This window comes from Saccostrea cucullata, unplaced genomic scaffold, assembly GCF_032062105.1.
Source record: "Saccostrea cucullata isolate Sc308-1 unplaced genomic scaffold, CSIRO_AGI_Scuc_v1 ctg11885, whole genome shotgun sequence".
Classification (NCBI taxonomy): domain Eukaryota; kingdom Metazoa; phylum Mollusca; class Bivalvia; order Ostreida; family Ostreidae; genus Saccostrea; species Saccostrea cuccullata.
In genome coordinates, this window is record NW_026921410.1 from 1,910 (window position 1) to 18,875 (window position 16,966).

The 16,966-nt window shown below is 32.1% G+C and overlaps 2 protein-coding genes across 2 annotated transcripts; both read left to right on the forward strand.

Moving 5' to 3' along the window:
* The first annotated feature begins 1,175 nt into the window (after positions 1 to 1,175).
* Positions 1,176 to 4,418, forward strand: LOC134259881 (integumentary mucin C.1-like). The gene is made up of 3 exons (XM_062742480.1): positions 1,176 to 1,237; positions 3,455 to 3,629; positions 3,999 to 4,418. Exons 2-3 carry the CDS (start codon positions 3,512 to 3,514, stop codon positions 4,406 to 4,408), a joined length of 528 nt encoding a protein of 175 aa, XP_062598464.1. The 5' UTR covers positions 1,176 to 1,237; positions 3,455 to 3,511; the 3' UTR covers positions 4,409 to 4,418.
* Positions 4,419 to 6,068: 1,650 nt separating this feature from the next.
* On the forward strand, positions 6,069 to 9,992 carry LOC134259883 (uncharacterized). Its single transcript, XM_062742481.1, has 6 exons — positions 6,069 to 6,114; positions 6,898 to 6,948; positions 7,247 to 7,338; positions 8,822 to 8,893; positions 8,995 to 9,160; positions 9,614 to 9,992. Exons 1-6 carry the CDS (start codon positions 6,081 to 6,083, stop codon positions 9,943 to 9,945), a joined length of 747 nt encoding a protein of 248 aa, XP_062598465.1. The 5' UTR covers positions 6,069 to 6,080; the 3' UTR covers positions 9,946 to 9,992.
* The last annotated feature ends 6,974 nt before the right edge of the window (positions 9,993 to 16,966 follow it).

The following is a 16,966-nucleotide window of genomic DNA, read 5'->3' on the forward strand; positions in this document are numbered from 1 at the left end:
TAACTCTTTAATTCCTGAGAAAATAGAAAAAAGAAATTTTACTTGGAAATAAGATAATGAAGTTAGAAAATTGTCTGCTCTCAGTTGTTGCATAATGCATGTACAAATACATTTTTTGAAATACCGAGTATCGAGAAATCAAAGAGATGTTTTACATGTAATCTTTATGTACGTAAAAGACATAAGTAAATTTAATATACACATTGAATCTATAGTTACACTCATTTAAAAACAGAAAACTGACTGAAAAGAAATAAAAGACAAGCATATTTTTTCAGATAAATTATAATGAAGAGCCAAATAAATTAAATTTCTAAATTTACGGTAAAAGCCGACCCCGATTGAAATAAAACCGATCCCGATCGAAAATAATGCAAAATTAATCAATTTATCAAACTAAAGGCACCTGCCACCTATATAACAGGTAAAAAATAAATAAAGTAATCTTTTAACAACATTGCAACAAAAGAGCCAAATTTAACTGTTACGTTGTGGTGAGGACAGATAGATAGTGGATCTATTTGGTAATGTGTGGAATGTCGTTGAGACAATGGAAACACGTGTTGTTCTTAATACAAGTTTATTAAACTAAGTGTGAAAACCAAAACATGCAAAAAAACTATAAGATTTGCATTTCTTGAACACGGAAACATAATTTCCGGATTACTTAATACATACACTACATTAACAAACCAATTTTAGTATTTTTTCTTTATATAATTCCTATCGGGATCGGTTTAATTTGGGAAAAATCATAGATAAAAGGTAAATTTGACTCCTTTTATTTCTCTCAATATACCTGTCGCCGAAATATGGCTGAAATACTGCCGACTCGGCGTTCAACAATAATAATCAATAACAATCAATATACCTGTTCCCACCGATTTTATTAAGTGTCTCAAAAGTTAATACTTTGTATTCATAATAACATGAGGAAAAAATGTGTCATAGTAATGTATTGGATTTTATAACGTATCGAAAATTTGATACTGAATTCAAAAAGTCACCTGTAAACTAAATTTTGGACCACACATTTTTTTTCTAAAGAAATATAATTTGGAGTCTTATTGATTATTAAATAAAAGATAAGAGTCTATGCTATAAATAATATTGATTGAAACATCCAGCTTTTGAGTATCTGTTACATATAAAACATTCTTTGTAGGTATGCTTCACATCACAAAGCATTCACTATAATGGTTATTTAGTATACAACTCAGGATGCGTGTCTAATCAGGTAAATATAAATTTAATCTAGTTTACTTAGTCTACTAGTCTGCTCAAAAGTGCTATCGTAACCATTCTTTGCATTATATCTAAAATACAGTACATAATTTTCTTGGTCCTAAAACGAAAATCAGTCCTTAAATTAATTAAGCAAACCTTTTACATTTGAACGAACCTTCGAGTGCAACACAGTATAGTTATTTCAGTAAGTTTAAAGTCTATGGGTTGCACAACAGTATTTAATTTAGCTATATATTCTTACCAAAAACTCCCAATTTTAATTAGGTGGAATTTACTGAAAACAAACTTTGTGAGAAGTTTACTTTTAAGATGTTGTAGAACAATTCTCTAATATAGATATAGATTTTCATAACAAAAATACATAGCCATCCAGCGAGACACACAACTTTTTTTACGGTCGAAGGAGGTGCTTGAAAATCAAGTCCAGCACTTAATCACTCCCCACCCTGATGCAGTATATAAATCAGCATGCCCTAAATTATAATGAATCCAGTCAATATAAGAAGAAGTTTACATATTTTTTTCATCTCATAATAAAATAATCCACATTTTAATGACATGTAAGTCAACTCCTCATTTCTCCTTTTAAGTTAAAAAGAATTAAACAAGTAAAAATAAAGAAAAAAAATAGCTCACAGTAGATGTCATTTTTTGTCTCATTCAGGTGATCTATGATTGCTCTTTTTGTCGATCCTCATGATACGTCAAAGACAGATTAAAGTCAGATAAACATGAAACTTCCTTACATAGCTGATGTGGTGTACATTCAAGTTTGTTCTAATCATAGTTCCAGTGGCAACAATGTAGGGTCAATATTCTATGTAAAAGTATGTAGGTAAAGAATCTGCCCTGATAAGTCATATTCATATAGAGCATTCTCAGATAGTGCAATTTCAAATTTGTTCATAATGGCTACATACCAGGCTAGGTTTTAACTACAAATGGGGATCATAATCTTTCAAATGAACATCTTGTAAATCCTTTTACAAATCCTCTAGAAAACAACAAGGGACATAATTAGCATTATTATACCTCTATCCATTTTTAAACTTTGTAACAGTAAATTCATTGATATATTTTGCTGATTCCGGGCAAATCACGACTTATACCTCACAAAAAGGTTTGTAAGTTTGATGCACTGATATACACCTATTCGGAATATCCATTCATTCCTTTTAATCATATGAAAAGTACCGAACAGTTCCAAATTAACATCATGAATATTCATGATAAAGCTCACTTAATTTACATGTAATATATCAGTATAATAAAACAGTTAAAATATATCATTAAGCTGTGCCTTAATCGGCTTGCTCTTCGAGAACTGGAATCTTGTTGACTCCCTCAATGATATACTTTAGTTGTATACTGACATAGGGTATTATAACAGTAGATTACCGTTAGAATTGCATCCTTTTAATTTTACAGATCTATTGATTTGTGCCTGTCAAATAAACGGGATATGGCTATTGGGGTTACAATTATAATGATAAATTTATATCACACCACTCTATAATTATCAAAGTATGATGAAAAAAGGATCAATTAGACAAGTTTATTCCAAATTTATTCAAAATATAATCACCAAACTTTTAAAATACAAGAAAATAAATTAATAGGCCATCTAAAATCTGCAAATAACATTCTATTTATTAATGAATTGCATTTTTCACTGTAAAAAAGGACTTGATCTCTCTCTTTTTCTCTCACTGCACATAAAATACGTCATTTTTACCAAAAAGTCCGCAAATTCGTTGTGATCAGTGATTTGTTTATAACACACTGTTTCGGATTTACATATGTGTAACAAGAAGCTATTTTTAATGCCTTGATAATTTTTGTAGCTGTTTTTTATGGTAATACCGTTTAAAGTTCCAATTTTTTTCATTTTCTGGTACTATGAGGAAAAACTATTTTTGTAGTATACGTTTCCCATCTGAATTAGGCCTCGTTCCCTTTATTCAACTCTAACAATTCTGTGAGTTCAGAATTTTTGGAATAAAAATGATCTAATAATTAACACTAGTTTGATGTTCATTGTATTTACAAATATATGTATTTTGAGATATGATGCAATGGGGGTGACGATAGCACTGTGGGCAAAATTTAAAATAATTTGCATGTAAAAACATTTGCTTTTTTCTTTTGATCATTCATTTGCATTCCGAAACGACTGTTCCCTGCCTTTAACTGTTAATTCCTACAGACATGTGAAACCTTGAGTAGTCTTGGTGGACCTGTAAAATATACTACCCGGACACCAATGGTACTAGGTAACATCATAGGCAAAAGAAAAAGAATGGTAAGCATATGTATCCGTTGTTGTGATAACAAAGGGGAATCGTACCGTCCGTGTAATCTGGATCGCTGCAACTCGAAAGGTAAGCTTGTTGTTGCTTCTTTTGATAACCAGAAAACTTATATTCTGTATGAATAAATTGAAAATATTTATCTGCTATGTTTTTATACTAATCATATTCATAAAATATATGTTTGTCATAAAAAACTAGAAATATTAATGATTAAACATTCGCTAGATGTAAATTTACATAACTTGTTATTGGTAAGTGAGAGACAAGAAACAAGAATCAATTTAAAAAAAAAAAAGATTCTAATCGTTTATAAGTTTTAAGATCATAACAATAATCACTGCTATTATTTTATCCAAGAAATGCACTTTACTGTCACTCAATAATACCTTTATTCAAAAATGCACTTTACAACTTTTATACTAACGATGCATACTACAGGCACTCCAACCACCACCACAACCATACCTCTGTTTACATCAGCGAGGCCCACAACTACTACGACCACGCCCACAACTACTACGACCACGCCCACAACTACTACGATAACGCCAACGCCCACCACAACCACAGTCCCGCCTACGACGTCTTGTCCACATGGTTGTTGTGACAAAGACCTGCGTTGTAATGATTTTACGTTTGCATTGACGACCTGTACTGATCCCTCAAGAGGGCATCTTTGTGAGAAAACTTGTGGACTGTGCTCTCAAACACCTGCACATACAACAAAACCTCCATGTATTGATACAGATCCGAGATGTCGTGATTTTAACTTTGTGGTGAATGTTTGTTTAGACAACCAAACAGCTAAGATATGTCCAAAAATTTGTGGTTTATGCAAGGCGCTATGACTCTTAAGTTACATTGTAATTTGTATGGGGTTAAACCAATACTTCGAAAATAAATAAGATTAATAAAATAGCGAGTCATCATTTATACAAAAGCGTGTATAGGTAATGTATATGAAAAAGGCTTATTTTAACCAATTTGCAAATGCTTTGCAATAGGCAGCGTGTACTTTGCCCGGTGATTTTTTGTCTTTCGTCCATCTTTTCGTAGCAAATATAGAATCTAGAAAACAAATTGAAAAGTAGCTCACACTTTGCTGTATCAATGATTTTTTTTAAATTATAAAACTTGATAATTTCATGATCTTTAAACGGGCCTTCAACCTGCATATTTTATTTCGGTTTATCGGGTTGAGGAATCTTCTCTATATGGCATTTGCCAAAGTGACACACAGCAAACCTCACCCTGAAGAGTTCAAATCTGCTTTAAAAAATATAAGACAAAGATAGTCTCCTACATATTAACATTTTAGAGCAGGGCTTGAAGAGACCGAGGCCCGTGTCGCAGTAAATGTCGGTACCAAATTGATACTGCACTGCTCAATAGCCATGAGTGCTGAGTATAGGTCTCAATGTACGATCCTTTAGTGGTAATTGGTGGCATCTCCACGCGAGTGTAAAATTCTAGAGGGAGGTGTTAAAGAACCAACAAACGAACAAACAAACAAACATTTTCAAGGAAACACGTTGTTAAAGTCAATTTACCACGTAATTTTTTGTGAAATGCAGAAACGACATCTGAAACTCATTTTTTATTGTTTTTATAAAATATTCAAACGTGACATTCTTATAATGATGTTCCATATTTACATTAAAAACTAATTTGTTTTTTTCTTCCTGAGAAAAATAATAGATTGAAATCTTATCACAAAACTATTGCAATTCTTGCTTAAAAATCGAAATGACCTGTACATGATAATACCTGTGTACATCTTAGTGACTATAAGTGTTTTGTAACAAACTAAATTTAATCCCTTAATATGCCCCTATGGTGTAAATGTAAATATTGTTCTTTATCCTGTGGGGAGCCCCTCGATTTGTAATTTTATCTACCTGAGAGCTCGTGTTCGGGTAGTACCCGGGAAGTCACAGCCGATATAAGACCTTTTTGGCTTGTTATGTTGAAGTAGCCGGGGCGGGTACTTAAACTGCATCAGGTATTTGAAAATGAAATTTGTAAACTATGTTTTCTTGTTTGAGTCTACAGGTTTAGTATGGTTGTTTTATTATATTTTTCCTCAGGGTCCTATTTCCTTGGACTTTCATCCCGTTTCGTAATTAACAGGTCTTGGGCGGGGTACTACAGCTAATTACATTGACAATAGCCTGTCGGCAGTCCAGGGTGTGAGGGAGAGGCTTTGCAATGTGTAATGGTTTTGCAGTTACAGCGGCAAATGTGAGAGAGTGTACAACAGAGTACGGCAGCCCTGACAGACACCTCGGGACCAGCAATTAAAAGTTATATGTTGGAATTGAATAAGGAAATCACCTTTTTGAAATAATATCAATTCAAACCAAAGTTATTTCAGACGGCATTGTGAAAGTTTAAAAACATTCAAATAGGTGATAATTGTGAAAATTCATGTATTTAAAGTACGGAGATAAATATCACGTTTACCTGAGCTAGAGTTCAAGATCTTATCTTTTTAGTTCTATATTATGCGCATGTAAAGAAATGGACTTTTATGGATTACTTTCTTCGGGAAAAGGTAAATTTTTGAAGGGAATGTTTGACAAACAAGATGAATTTAGCTTCACCATCTTCAATTTTTCTTATTTATGTAGAAATATTCTGCATATAGCGTCTCTAAACAGGAACACGCACTTTTAACAAAAAAAATTAAAGTTTCTCACAGAAAGGCTGATGGTAAAGGAATTTCAACACATTCGTTTGAAAATTTCATTTTGTAAATTTTATGGTCGTTATAATTATTCTACTTGATCAGTACAGTGCAGATGTATTTACAATATTTGACATCACCAATGAATTTATGCAAAGTAACACGGATGTAAAAAAAAAATGATACGTAGAGAATTTATAAATTCTTTCAAATCAGCGAGTGTCTTTTGAGCCAAACATTAGTCACACGTTTGTAAGTTTAGATAAATGCAAATATTAAATTTGTCAACAATCCTGATTACGTAATTCAAAATAATGTGCTTCTTGATCTTTCTGTCGTTTTTAGACATCTCTCAAATTAACAGACTTTAAAAATTGAGTGATATTTCAAACTGATTTTGGTGAGAATGCAAGATGAACTTGCTTGATGCCTGGTCTGGAAATATAATATGATTCATGGTTGTCTTCGTATTATTTATGCCATTAAAACTGATATGAATTACTTGAGCAATTTTGTATTTAATTAGCATTTGAATAAATAATGTATGACTTTCAATTTTTTCCTATGTATATCATGGTTAACATTTTTTTTTCTAATTTATTTCATGATCTATATTTTTCTACTTTCAACAATGGTACATTGATTTTTTAGGGCCAAATATCAGTAACCTGTTCATACTAATGATGATTTATTATTTTGAAGGTGCGTACAAGTTTCGCAGTTTTTTTTTTTACCCATACATTTTTTTTACCCGATACATAAATAAGAAAGTCTTTTACTTTGAAAAGAAACGTAGAATAATTGTTAAAATATCTTTAAACTCTTTCTTGAGAGTATAATTAAAATAGAATCTCTATGGTTTATATCAAGCTGAAGGCAGCTGTATGAAACCGACTTTTTAAAAATGAATTTAATATGTTTACCTTTGAAAGCAAAATTGCTTAGATGTTAATTGTTATACTCATATTATTTCTTATTTCTCTGTTTTGAATGTCTTTAGTTTCATGCAGTCAGCAAGTATGCTTTGTGTGTAATCATGTAAGGGATTTCTCATCCTGCCAACAGAACGTCCGGGTTTGTCCACCAGGAGAGGTAATTCTATCACTAAATCTTTATGAATTTCAAACAGAAAACGTAATATATGGAGAAAACAAACACATTCGTTTGAAGATTTCATTTTGTAAATTTTAAAATTCCTGTCAGTGCAAGTCCATGGTGGGTCTAAGTGTTGATTTATGTTTTACAATATTTTACATCTCCAATAAATTTATGCAAAGCAACGCGGATGTTGAAAAAAATGATATGTAAAGAAATTGGAAATTCTTATAAATTTACGAGTGTCTGTGGAGCTGATCATTAATTAGTCATCAAAATTACACATTGGTTATTAATAAGATCAGATAAATGTAAATATAAAATTTGTCTACAGTTCTGATTACTTCAAAATAATGTGCTTCTTGACTTTTCCATCGTTTTTAGATATGTCTCAAATTATAACGATAACAGACTTTTGAAAATTGAGTGATAGTTCAAACTGATTTACAATGCTGAAGAATTAATAATGCATTGGCCTGGAAATCTCAAAATAAATAGTTTCTCGTGTTAATGCCATTAAAATTGATGTGTTTGAACTTTTTTTGCAATATTAATTCTTTTGAATAAATGTTTTTCATTTTTTTCCAAACCCTATATATCATTGATTACATTTTTTATCTAATTTATTCCATGATCTGTATATTTTAACTTTTTAACTTAACAATGGTACAAACATTGATTTTTTAGGGTTAAACATCTGTGCATAAATGATGATTTAAAACGCTAGGTCTACAAGTTTTCGCAGTTTTCATTTTTACCCTTTTTTTTATTTACATCATGAGAAAATCTTTTAAACGTAGAACAATATCTTTAAAATCTTTCTTGAGAGTATAATTAAAATAGAATCCCTATGGTTCACATCAAGCTGAAGCCAGCTGTATGAAATCTACTTTTTAAAAATGAATTTGATATGTTTACCTTTGAAAGCAAAACTCCTTAAAGGTTGATTGATATATACATATTCTTTCTTATTTCTCTGTTTTGAATGTCTTCAGTTTCAGGCAGTCAGCAAGTATGCTATGTGTGTAATCATGTAAATTTAATAATCCAAAAATCATTATGTTATGAAAGAAAACATTTATGAATTTCAAAGAAGGAAAACATGTAATATATGGAGAAGAAAACAAACAGTATTAAAGTTTAAAAGTCCATATAGATATAGACATGCAACAGAAAAAAAACAAGAGGCGCAAAATGAAATAAGTTTGCATATCCTAATTTTCAATAAATCAAATTAATATTCCTCCTACTTATCGGAAACATTATCCCGTACATTGTAGGTTGATAATAATCAAAAACATTGTTCTGTTTTGAAGAAAATTGACAGCTGCTTTTTGGTTTCTGAAAGTTTCTCTTGAGGTGAAGTTTTCAATGTTGCACTAAATTTGCAATATCATTACAGAGATAATAACGTATTTTGTATAAGCTTTTAGCAACGTGACATGGTTGTGAAACATGTTTACAAAAAAACTTTTTGTAGATATGCTTCACGTCAGAAACCTTGAGTAACTATGGATTTTTGGTTTACAGTTCGGGTTGCGCATCTAAGCAGGTATTGAAAGTTTTGCTGTCTTCAAGCATTAAAATTCATTAAATGATTTTTGTTTTGTTTTTGAACAACTGTATCCTTTCTTGTAAAATTTTATTATTTAGACATGTGACACTTTGAGCATAAATAGTCTTGAAGGGCCAAATAAACAAACATCAGTGAGACCCAATAACATCATAGGCAAACGAACAACAAGGAGTTGCTATTGTTGTTGTGCTAACGAAGGCGATATGTATCGACTCTGTAACAAGGATCGATGCAGCATGCAAAGTGAGTAGATTTGGTTTTACGTCTCTTTTAATAAATTTACTACGCTTCGCTCTATCAAGTATGAGGGTCATTCAATAAATTACAAGGTATGCAAAAGGTTGTCTGAATATACGAAAAGTACGTTATACATATTCAAAATATTTTCAATTCCTCAACGTATTCACTGTTACCATTTACACATGTCTTAAATCTTTGTTATCCTGACCAGAAAACCTCGGTATATTCGTCTTTTCGACGATGATGCCTACTAATGAATAATATATCCTCCCATGATATATCTGAAAAAAAAATATTTTTTTTAAGAAATGCCCTCAAGCTTATTCGAGCTAGTTGTGGTTTTATTTTTTCATTAACTTTCTAGTATTTGTGAGGTTTTCATATATAAGGTATTAAAGTTAAATAGCATCGTTGAAAATTCCTGGCAATGTCATTGTCCTCCTTTTTTGTATTAAGTGACATCAAGATCTACGACCAGATCCATTGGAATCACCTCATCTACCTTTTTCACAACTACTTCAACGCCAGTCACGACAACACCCTTCTCTTCCATGACTAATCGCACCGCTTCCAGGACACACCCATCTTCAACCCTTTCCACTACAGAAGTACCCACTTTGTCCACAACAAAGCCAACCTCAAATTTGACACCGCCCGCCTCGTCACCAGTATCTTCTACCTCGTCAACGTCAAATCCAACATCGCCCATGACAACTCCTATATCGTCACCTTCAAGGCCCATATCGTCCGTGAAAACTCCTGCCTGGTCACATTCAAGGCCCACATGAGAACTCCTACCTCGTCAACATCAGAGCCCACATCGCCGATAACAACTCTAAGCTCATCAAGGCTAATATCGCCCATTACAACTTCTACCTCGTCAATATCAAATCCAACATGGCCGATGACGACTCCTACCTCGTTCACTACTCCAATCTCGTAAAATAAAAATCAACCCTCTCCACGGTGGCCTTTCCATGTAAAAGCCGCAGTTTTAGTTTGCAGTCTTGCTTAAGTAAAAAAAGTTTTACTAAAAAAAAAAAACAAAACTGGGCCAAAAAAAGAGTATAGAGTAAAAATGAAAGTTTTAAATTCTTGTTTTAATTAAGTTTCGTAAAGTTAAGAAAAACAAATTTCTTTCAAAAACGATATGAACGATTATTCATTTTTAAGGACAGATGATACAGATTTTTTCTTTGGAGGAGACTTAATATCATGTCACAGGTTTAGAAAAGTGGATAATTCTTTGATTTTTTTGTCCTTAGACTTGAAAAATGAAATAGAAAATATTGGATAAATCCTTCAATAAAATTACAAATATGGACAAATCACACTCAGTAAAGTTTTACAGATGAAAACAAAATTCAAAATATGCTACATGTATGTAAGTGCTAAAAGTGTAATATATACTCATCAAAAATATAAAAGATCAGATGAATTTTATGAGGAAACGCAAAAGGTGAAAATCAGCCTATGTGAATTTTTTTTTTAATTTCAAGTTTATATTACACTTATAGAACCAAGCTTTTCACTAAAACTTTATTTTAATATGTGTGCAAGTAAACATACATTCTATAACAGTAGCAAAATGCCACTCTTATCACAGTATTTCCCTGTACATATGTTTTCATAGGAACTAAAGTACAATTTATTTTCATATATAAACTGAAGAAATTGATGTCTTATTTGCTGTAATGTTCTAAAATTATAAGTCGATTTTTAACTAGAAATTTTTTTCAAGGAACTGCAATATCGAAAAAAATGGACCCTGTCAAAATCATGTCTCTAGATTAAAAAATTATGAATATATATAAGCGCTTTTCCATTGGATGCATTTTTACTCTGACAAAGAAGAATTGAAATCAATCAATGTAAAATGTTTATATATTGGCCGGTGTTAATAAAAATATACAATTATTTTTGCATTAAATTTTCGAAAACAAAAAATCAAGCAATGTCTAATTGATAACAAAGTATATTTATGGGTTTTAATAAACAGAGAAATCAATGGAAAGATTGATGAAAAGTTAGATGTAAGTCCCTCTTGTGAAAACTTATTCAGATTCGAAAAAAGTTTGTAATTATGCAATAATCATTTATGTTTTTTCTCAAATTTAAACCATTTCAGAGCGTTCTACATGTAGGTTCGTAGCAAGAAATAAAGGGGTATTGTAAGTGTGAATACAAAAGAAAAACAGCAAAATTTGTAATCTCAAAAAAGATAAGGACAGAAAGGAAAATTTTTGACATAGTTGAATTTTAAAAAAAATATGGTTTGGTCTCTCAACTAAAAGTTAGAATTGATGATCAATTGATATTACTGAAGTTCAATTTGAATCAAAGTATGATTAAATAATTTTAAACTATATAGTATATTAAGCATATATATTATATCAAAAACAAGTGGATCCTATAGAAGAAATGAGTGAAAAATTTCAATTAACGACATTTATTGAATAAATCAGTTCATCATATCAGAAGTAAATCACGTGAATGTATAAATTGATTACTTTGTTTATCATGACTCGGAAGCATATTATCTCTCTTTCTATGCGCCTGTATTTAACTGTATTTAAAGACACCAAATTGTTTCATAGCCTTTTACCCTTTTATGTAACAAAACCTTCCAACAAAAGATATACTTTAACAAAAAATATTTTCTTGTTTTTTGTTGAAATGTCAATTATTTTTGCATTTTTCGAAAACAAAAGGAAACCAATATCCGTGATGGCTTCAAATTTAGATCTTTATTTGAATCAAAGTTGATAATATAAGATAAGGTTCTTTTTCATCTGCACTGAAACAGGTATAATTTTGACTATGTAATCGAGTCCCCAAGAAATATTCTCATATAAATCATGTTTGGTCGGCTTCAAATGCAAACCTATACTTTGTCAGCCATTATTTTGTGTATTATAACTGTGAAAACAAACCTAAGTTAAAAACGGTCAAATCCGGAAAACCAGTCTTCACGTCAACAAATATTCGAATTTTGAGTTTAAGGATAAAAACTATGGTTTGGACTTCAACTAAGCAGATTTTAGAACCACTGAATCGAAATATCAATCTTCTAGATACATGTACTGAAGTTAAATTGTAATTAAAGTATCATAAAGTAAATTTCATAAACATTGTCTATGCCGAAACATTTTATTTTGTATATGAAAATAAAGTCGAGAAACCCATAAAGAAGGAAATGTGTGAAAAATTCAACTATCAACATTTAATGAATTAATCAGTTCATCAACTAACAACATTTAATGAATTAATCAGTTCATCAACTAACAACATTTAATGAATTAATCAGTTCATCATATTAGAAGTAAATCACGTTCCTGTATAAATTGATTACTTTGTTTAGCATGACTCGGAAGCATATATTATCTCTCTTTCTATGTGCCTGTATTTAACTGTATTTAAAGACGGGCTTTTTATTGTTTTCATAGCCTTTTTCCCTTTATAAACAAAACCCTCCAGCAGAAAGAGTTTTATCCTTTAACAATGGCGAATTCATTTTGTTTGTTGTGTAACGTCACGCTCTAGAATTTTACACTCATAAGGAGACACCACCACTCGACGGTGAAGGGCTGTAAATTTAGACCTGTACGTGGCACTCAGGACCATTAAGGAATGGCAGATATTTTTCATCTCATCACCTACTGAAAAAGGGATTATTTTGTTTTGTAACGTCCCTCACGAGAAATTTTCTCTCATATGGAGGCGCCATTACTTGCCGATGGACGGCTTCAAATTTAAACATTTACGTTGGACTCAGAGCCATTGAGGAGTAGATATTTTTTGTTCCAGCTCCTACTGCACCACGGAATCTCGGTTTAAACGGTTATCCAAAGGACCGGCATGCACGTCCCACAGTGGGATTCGAACCCCCGACTTAAGGTTCAGCTCCTTACTCCGCGACTCTAGAGCAGATTTTCGTACCACTGACTAACGCGGACAACTGGTGAGATAAAGTCTCGACTTGAAATTAAATATTTCCTTAAAGAAGTGACGCTAAAAAACGATTTCGAATGATAACGAATAGGTGATACCATTAAAATAAATATTTGGATATCATTATCGATGACTTTTACATTTGACATTTAGGTCCATATCTATGATGGCTGATATGTACCGTCAAATAACAAACTAAAGTAAAGTTCAAGGGTTTTTATGCATCAAGTTTGCCTTATAGTTAATTTGTACAATGGTCGCTTTAACAGAAATCCCAGTTTCATTTTGTCAATCATGTCAATGACAAAATGCCTGTACTTGTCATGTATAGTTGTACAAGTACAAAAACAAAACACGTTCGTGTGGTTTTCTTCTATTTTCTTTTTTCTCTCCCCGTTTTGTTGTTGCTAAATAAATACATTGTGGCAAAGCACTTTGAATTTTTTTTCGAGATATGTCCAAAATCAACTTTAGAAAAAAAAATGCAAACAAAAAGACATCTATTAAATACACCAATTATAACAAATGGTTTACAGTTCTTTGTAATGATCAGACTATATCCAAAGAGAAGGAACATGAACGTTTTGGGGATCGCTTATCGTATTACTTCATATGCTGGTTGTTAAAACAAGTTTTCCCTGTATAGCTGACATCAAACATTTTAAAGCATTCATGCAGATACATGTATTTCTAAATATTTCTTCACTTCTGAAGTGTGTAGCGGCTTTATTATGCATAACTGATTTCGCCACCGTATACAAACTAAATAATTCAACAATGATTTTAGATAATAGACAATACCTAAACGATGTTCAGTGAAAACGATTCATTGAAGCTATCTAGATATTAAGGGGCACAATAGGTGAGAACCGCAATGTACCAGGTGTTTGGTCACTTTGACTTTAAATACACAGCCACAGGCGATAACGGATGTTTAACGGGCGTGTCTACTGAAGAGCCGTATAGCGCACCATCTTTTAATATGCATTATTAATTTATGTTTAATGAATTACACTAGTCTTCATTTTTCAATGCCAAGCTTTCATCACGAAAATAATACGACAGTAGCTGTTAATACATGTAACTCAGGCATGCATTATTTAATGTGAGTCCGTTTATTATGGTTTGAAGGGATGTGTCCATAAATACTAAACAAGAGGCCATTATAGAATTCATAAACTTATTGATTGGAAGAGATTTGTTCATAAATACTTAATAAGGTACTCACAATTACTATATTATCGTGAATTATATCCATAATAACCCCGATACCAGTAGATGCGTTCTCAATTATAAAACAATCTACCAATGATGCAGGGGATTATCTACTACATTATATTTCTATGTGTAGTGTTTCGACCGTTCATGAAGACGGAGGAGATAGAGGTTCCGGAGTTACTTGAGCAAATTTTGACACTGTGTGGAACTGGGCATTTTTGTTTCCTGAATAAAACACTTTTTCCCTTAGAGGTCAAAGATTCAGCACTGCACCCGCGTTGTCCGCCATGTTTTTGTGATCAGAAATGTTATATCAGAGGTGACTGTTGCCCGGATGTGTTTTTCTCTCCTCCAGTACCGACCTGTAAGAACGTCACAATCGTCAATGCGTCATCAAACTACATTGAAAGAAAACAAAGAACATCATATTTAATGATCGACTCTTGTCCATACAACACAGAAAGTAATATTCTCAAAAGATGCGAAAACGTCACGAATGACGTCGATAAACTGAAATACCCACCGGTTACAAGTTACGATACTTCTCGAACGTATTACAACCGGTTTTGTGCGATTTGCAACAATGATTTCAATTTTTTCACATGGCCTATTGATATAGTCTGTGATCAATTTCTGGACATAAATTTTATTTCAACCTTTAATGACGTCATCAAAAATGCCATGATTGAAAAATGTGTTTTACAGTCATATCCTCCTAATGAAAACATATCTTACAACTGTTACAAGGAAAACGAGCAATATTTTAATTCTTGTAATAAAACAGGGATATGGAAACAGTATATCCAGAGTGTTGAATTTGGATGTGATGCCGATTATTTCAATAATGATACACTGTTCAAAAATATGTTTTGTAAAATGTGTAATCCATCATTCACTGCTGTCAACACAATATCTCGGTGTAACATGAGTGGAATGTGGGATACGTTTAACCATACAGTAAATAACGCGTGCTTATATTATCCAGACAACTCTGGAACTTTGCCATATAAAAATATATTTTGCTATTTGTGTAACCGACCAAATTCATCAAAATTTCCATTTTTAGATGTAAGTTTGGACATAAATACCGATCTCTTATTTCGTAATGGATCCGATGTACCTATATTTTACTTCTTTGTGGATGTGCGGGAATTCTCAGAGGAATACTTCCTTTTAATTAAGCAAAAAGTTTTTGAACAATTCGGAGAAATCAAAATGATAAATAAATCGCGTGATCTGGTTTTGATTAAACATAATTACAGTGATTTGACAAATCTAGTTCATAAGTTGTATTCAATGGACTTTGTATTGGGAACTTGTGGAGAATACAAAATTCCAACAAAGTTCAATTCAATGGACTTTGTAGCGGGAACTTGTGGAGAATACAAAATTCCAACAAAGTTCAATTCCAACTCTTATTATAACTGTTCATGTAATACATCTTGCATCTTCGACATTGGAAACAGGTATTGCTGTAAAGATCTATACTTGATGTATCCTACAACTTGCTTAAAAGAAAGAATATTCCCGCAATCGGATTCAAACAGAACAATTAACGAAAGTTTAGTGACAAATGGGTGTTATGGTCTAGATAGTTATCCCGAGTTTATAGATCAAAGGTGTAGGAAATCGTCGGGAGATGCATTTTCTATTCACCCAGTCACGGATTTATCGACAGGCATTCCGTATTTAAATATGTATTGTTTACTGTGTAGTGTTTCTCAAACAGAAAAAATTACAAACCCTGGAGGATGAAGTCACATTGTTTTTCATATATCGAACACACAAACTTCTTGCATTATAGTAGTTTTATAAAATCTTTAAGAGAAGCTGATTGCAATATAACGCTATATCCGCCAACAAACAGTCAAAATTGTGACAAACCCTCGACTTATGTTCTAGACAATTGTAACAAAACGGGATTTTGGCCAATGATAGATTCAGATGTTAGATGGGCATGCGAGGATCTACCATATACAAACAAACAACAATGGCATGCCTATAATGAGTTCGGAGGAGGTGTGTATAAAAACATTTATTGTGCTATGTGCAACCCATATAGAGATGTTGATATAACAATTGACAAATGTCCAGAAACATTTGGTATGATTGGGGATTATTGCGATTTTTTTCCAAAGGTGTACTTTTATGCTCCTTACAAGAATTTGTATTGTGCAATGTGTAATATGCTTGGTATGTCAACGGATAAAGGGGAGGGTGGTGTAAAGGGAGAGGAAGAAGACAATATGGCGTCAAAGTCCCTGGTTTGGTATCCCTTGCTACGGAGTTTGTTTTCCGTCAGTGGTGATTATGACGAGATGGATTCTGAGGCGTTGCTTGGTCGTCAGTGTTCAAATGACCAGATTTACGACTCATTCCTTGTAAGTAATTTCATCACCGAATTCTTCAATGAAGATTCAAAATATTATTTAATATCTTATACTTTATAAGAAAGTTAATTTTTTTGAAATGCTTCTTAGTGGGGAAAGTATCAAATAATATAATAATAAAACACTTTAACTTTCTTTCAGGGAATCTGTAGGAATATAACATGCTTTCCCGGAAAGTATTTAAGTCGTGGAGATAGCTGCATTCCTCTTTTTTCAATCACCAAAAATCTTCGATATAATTTGGATATAA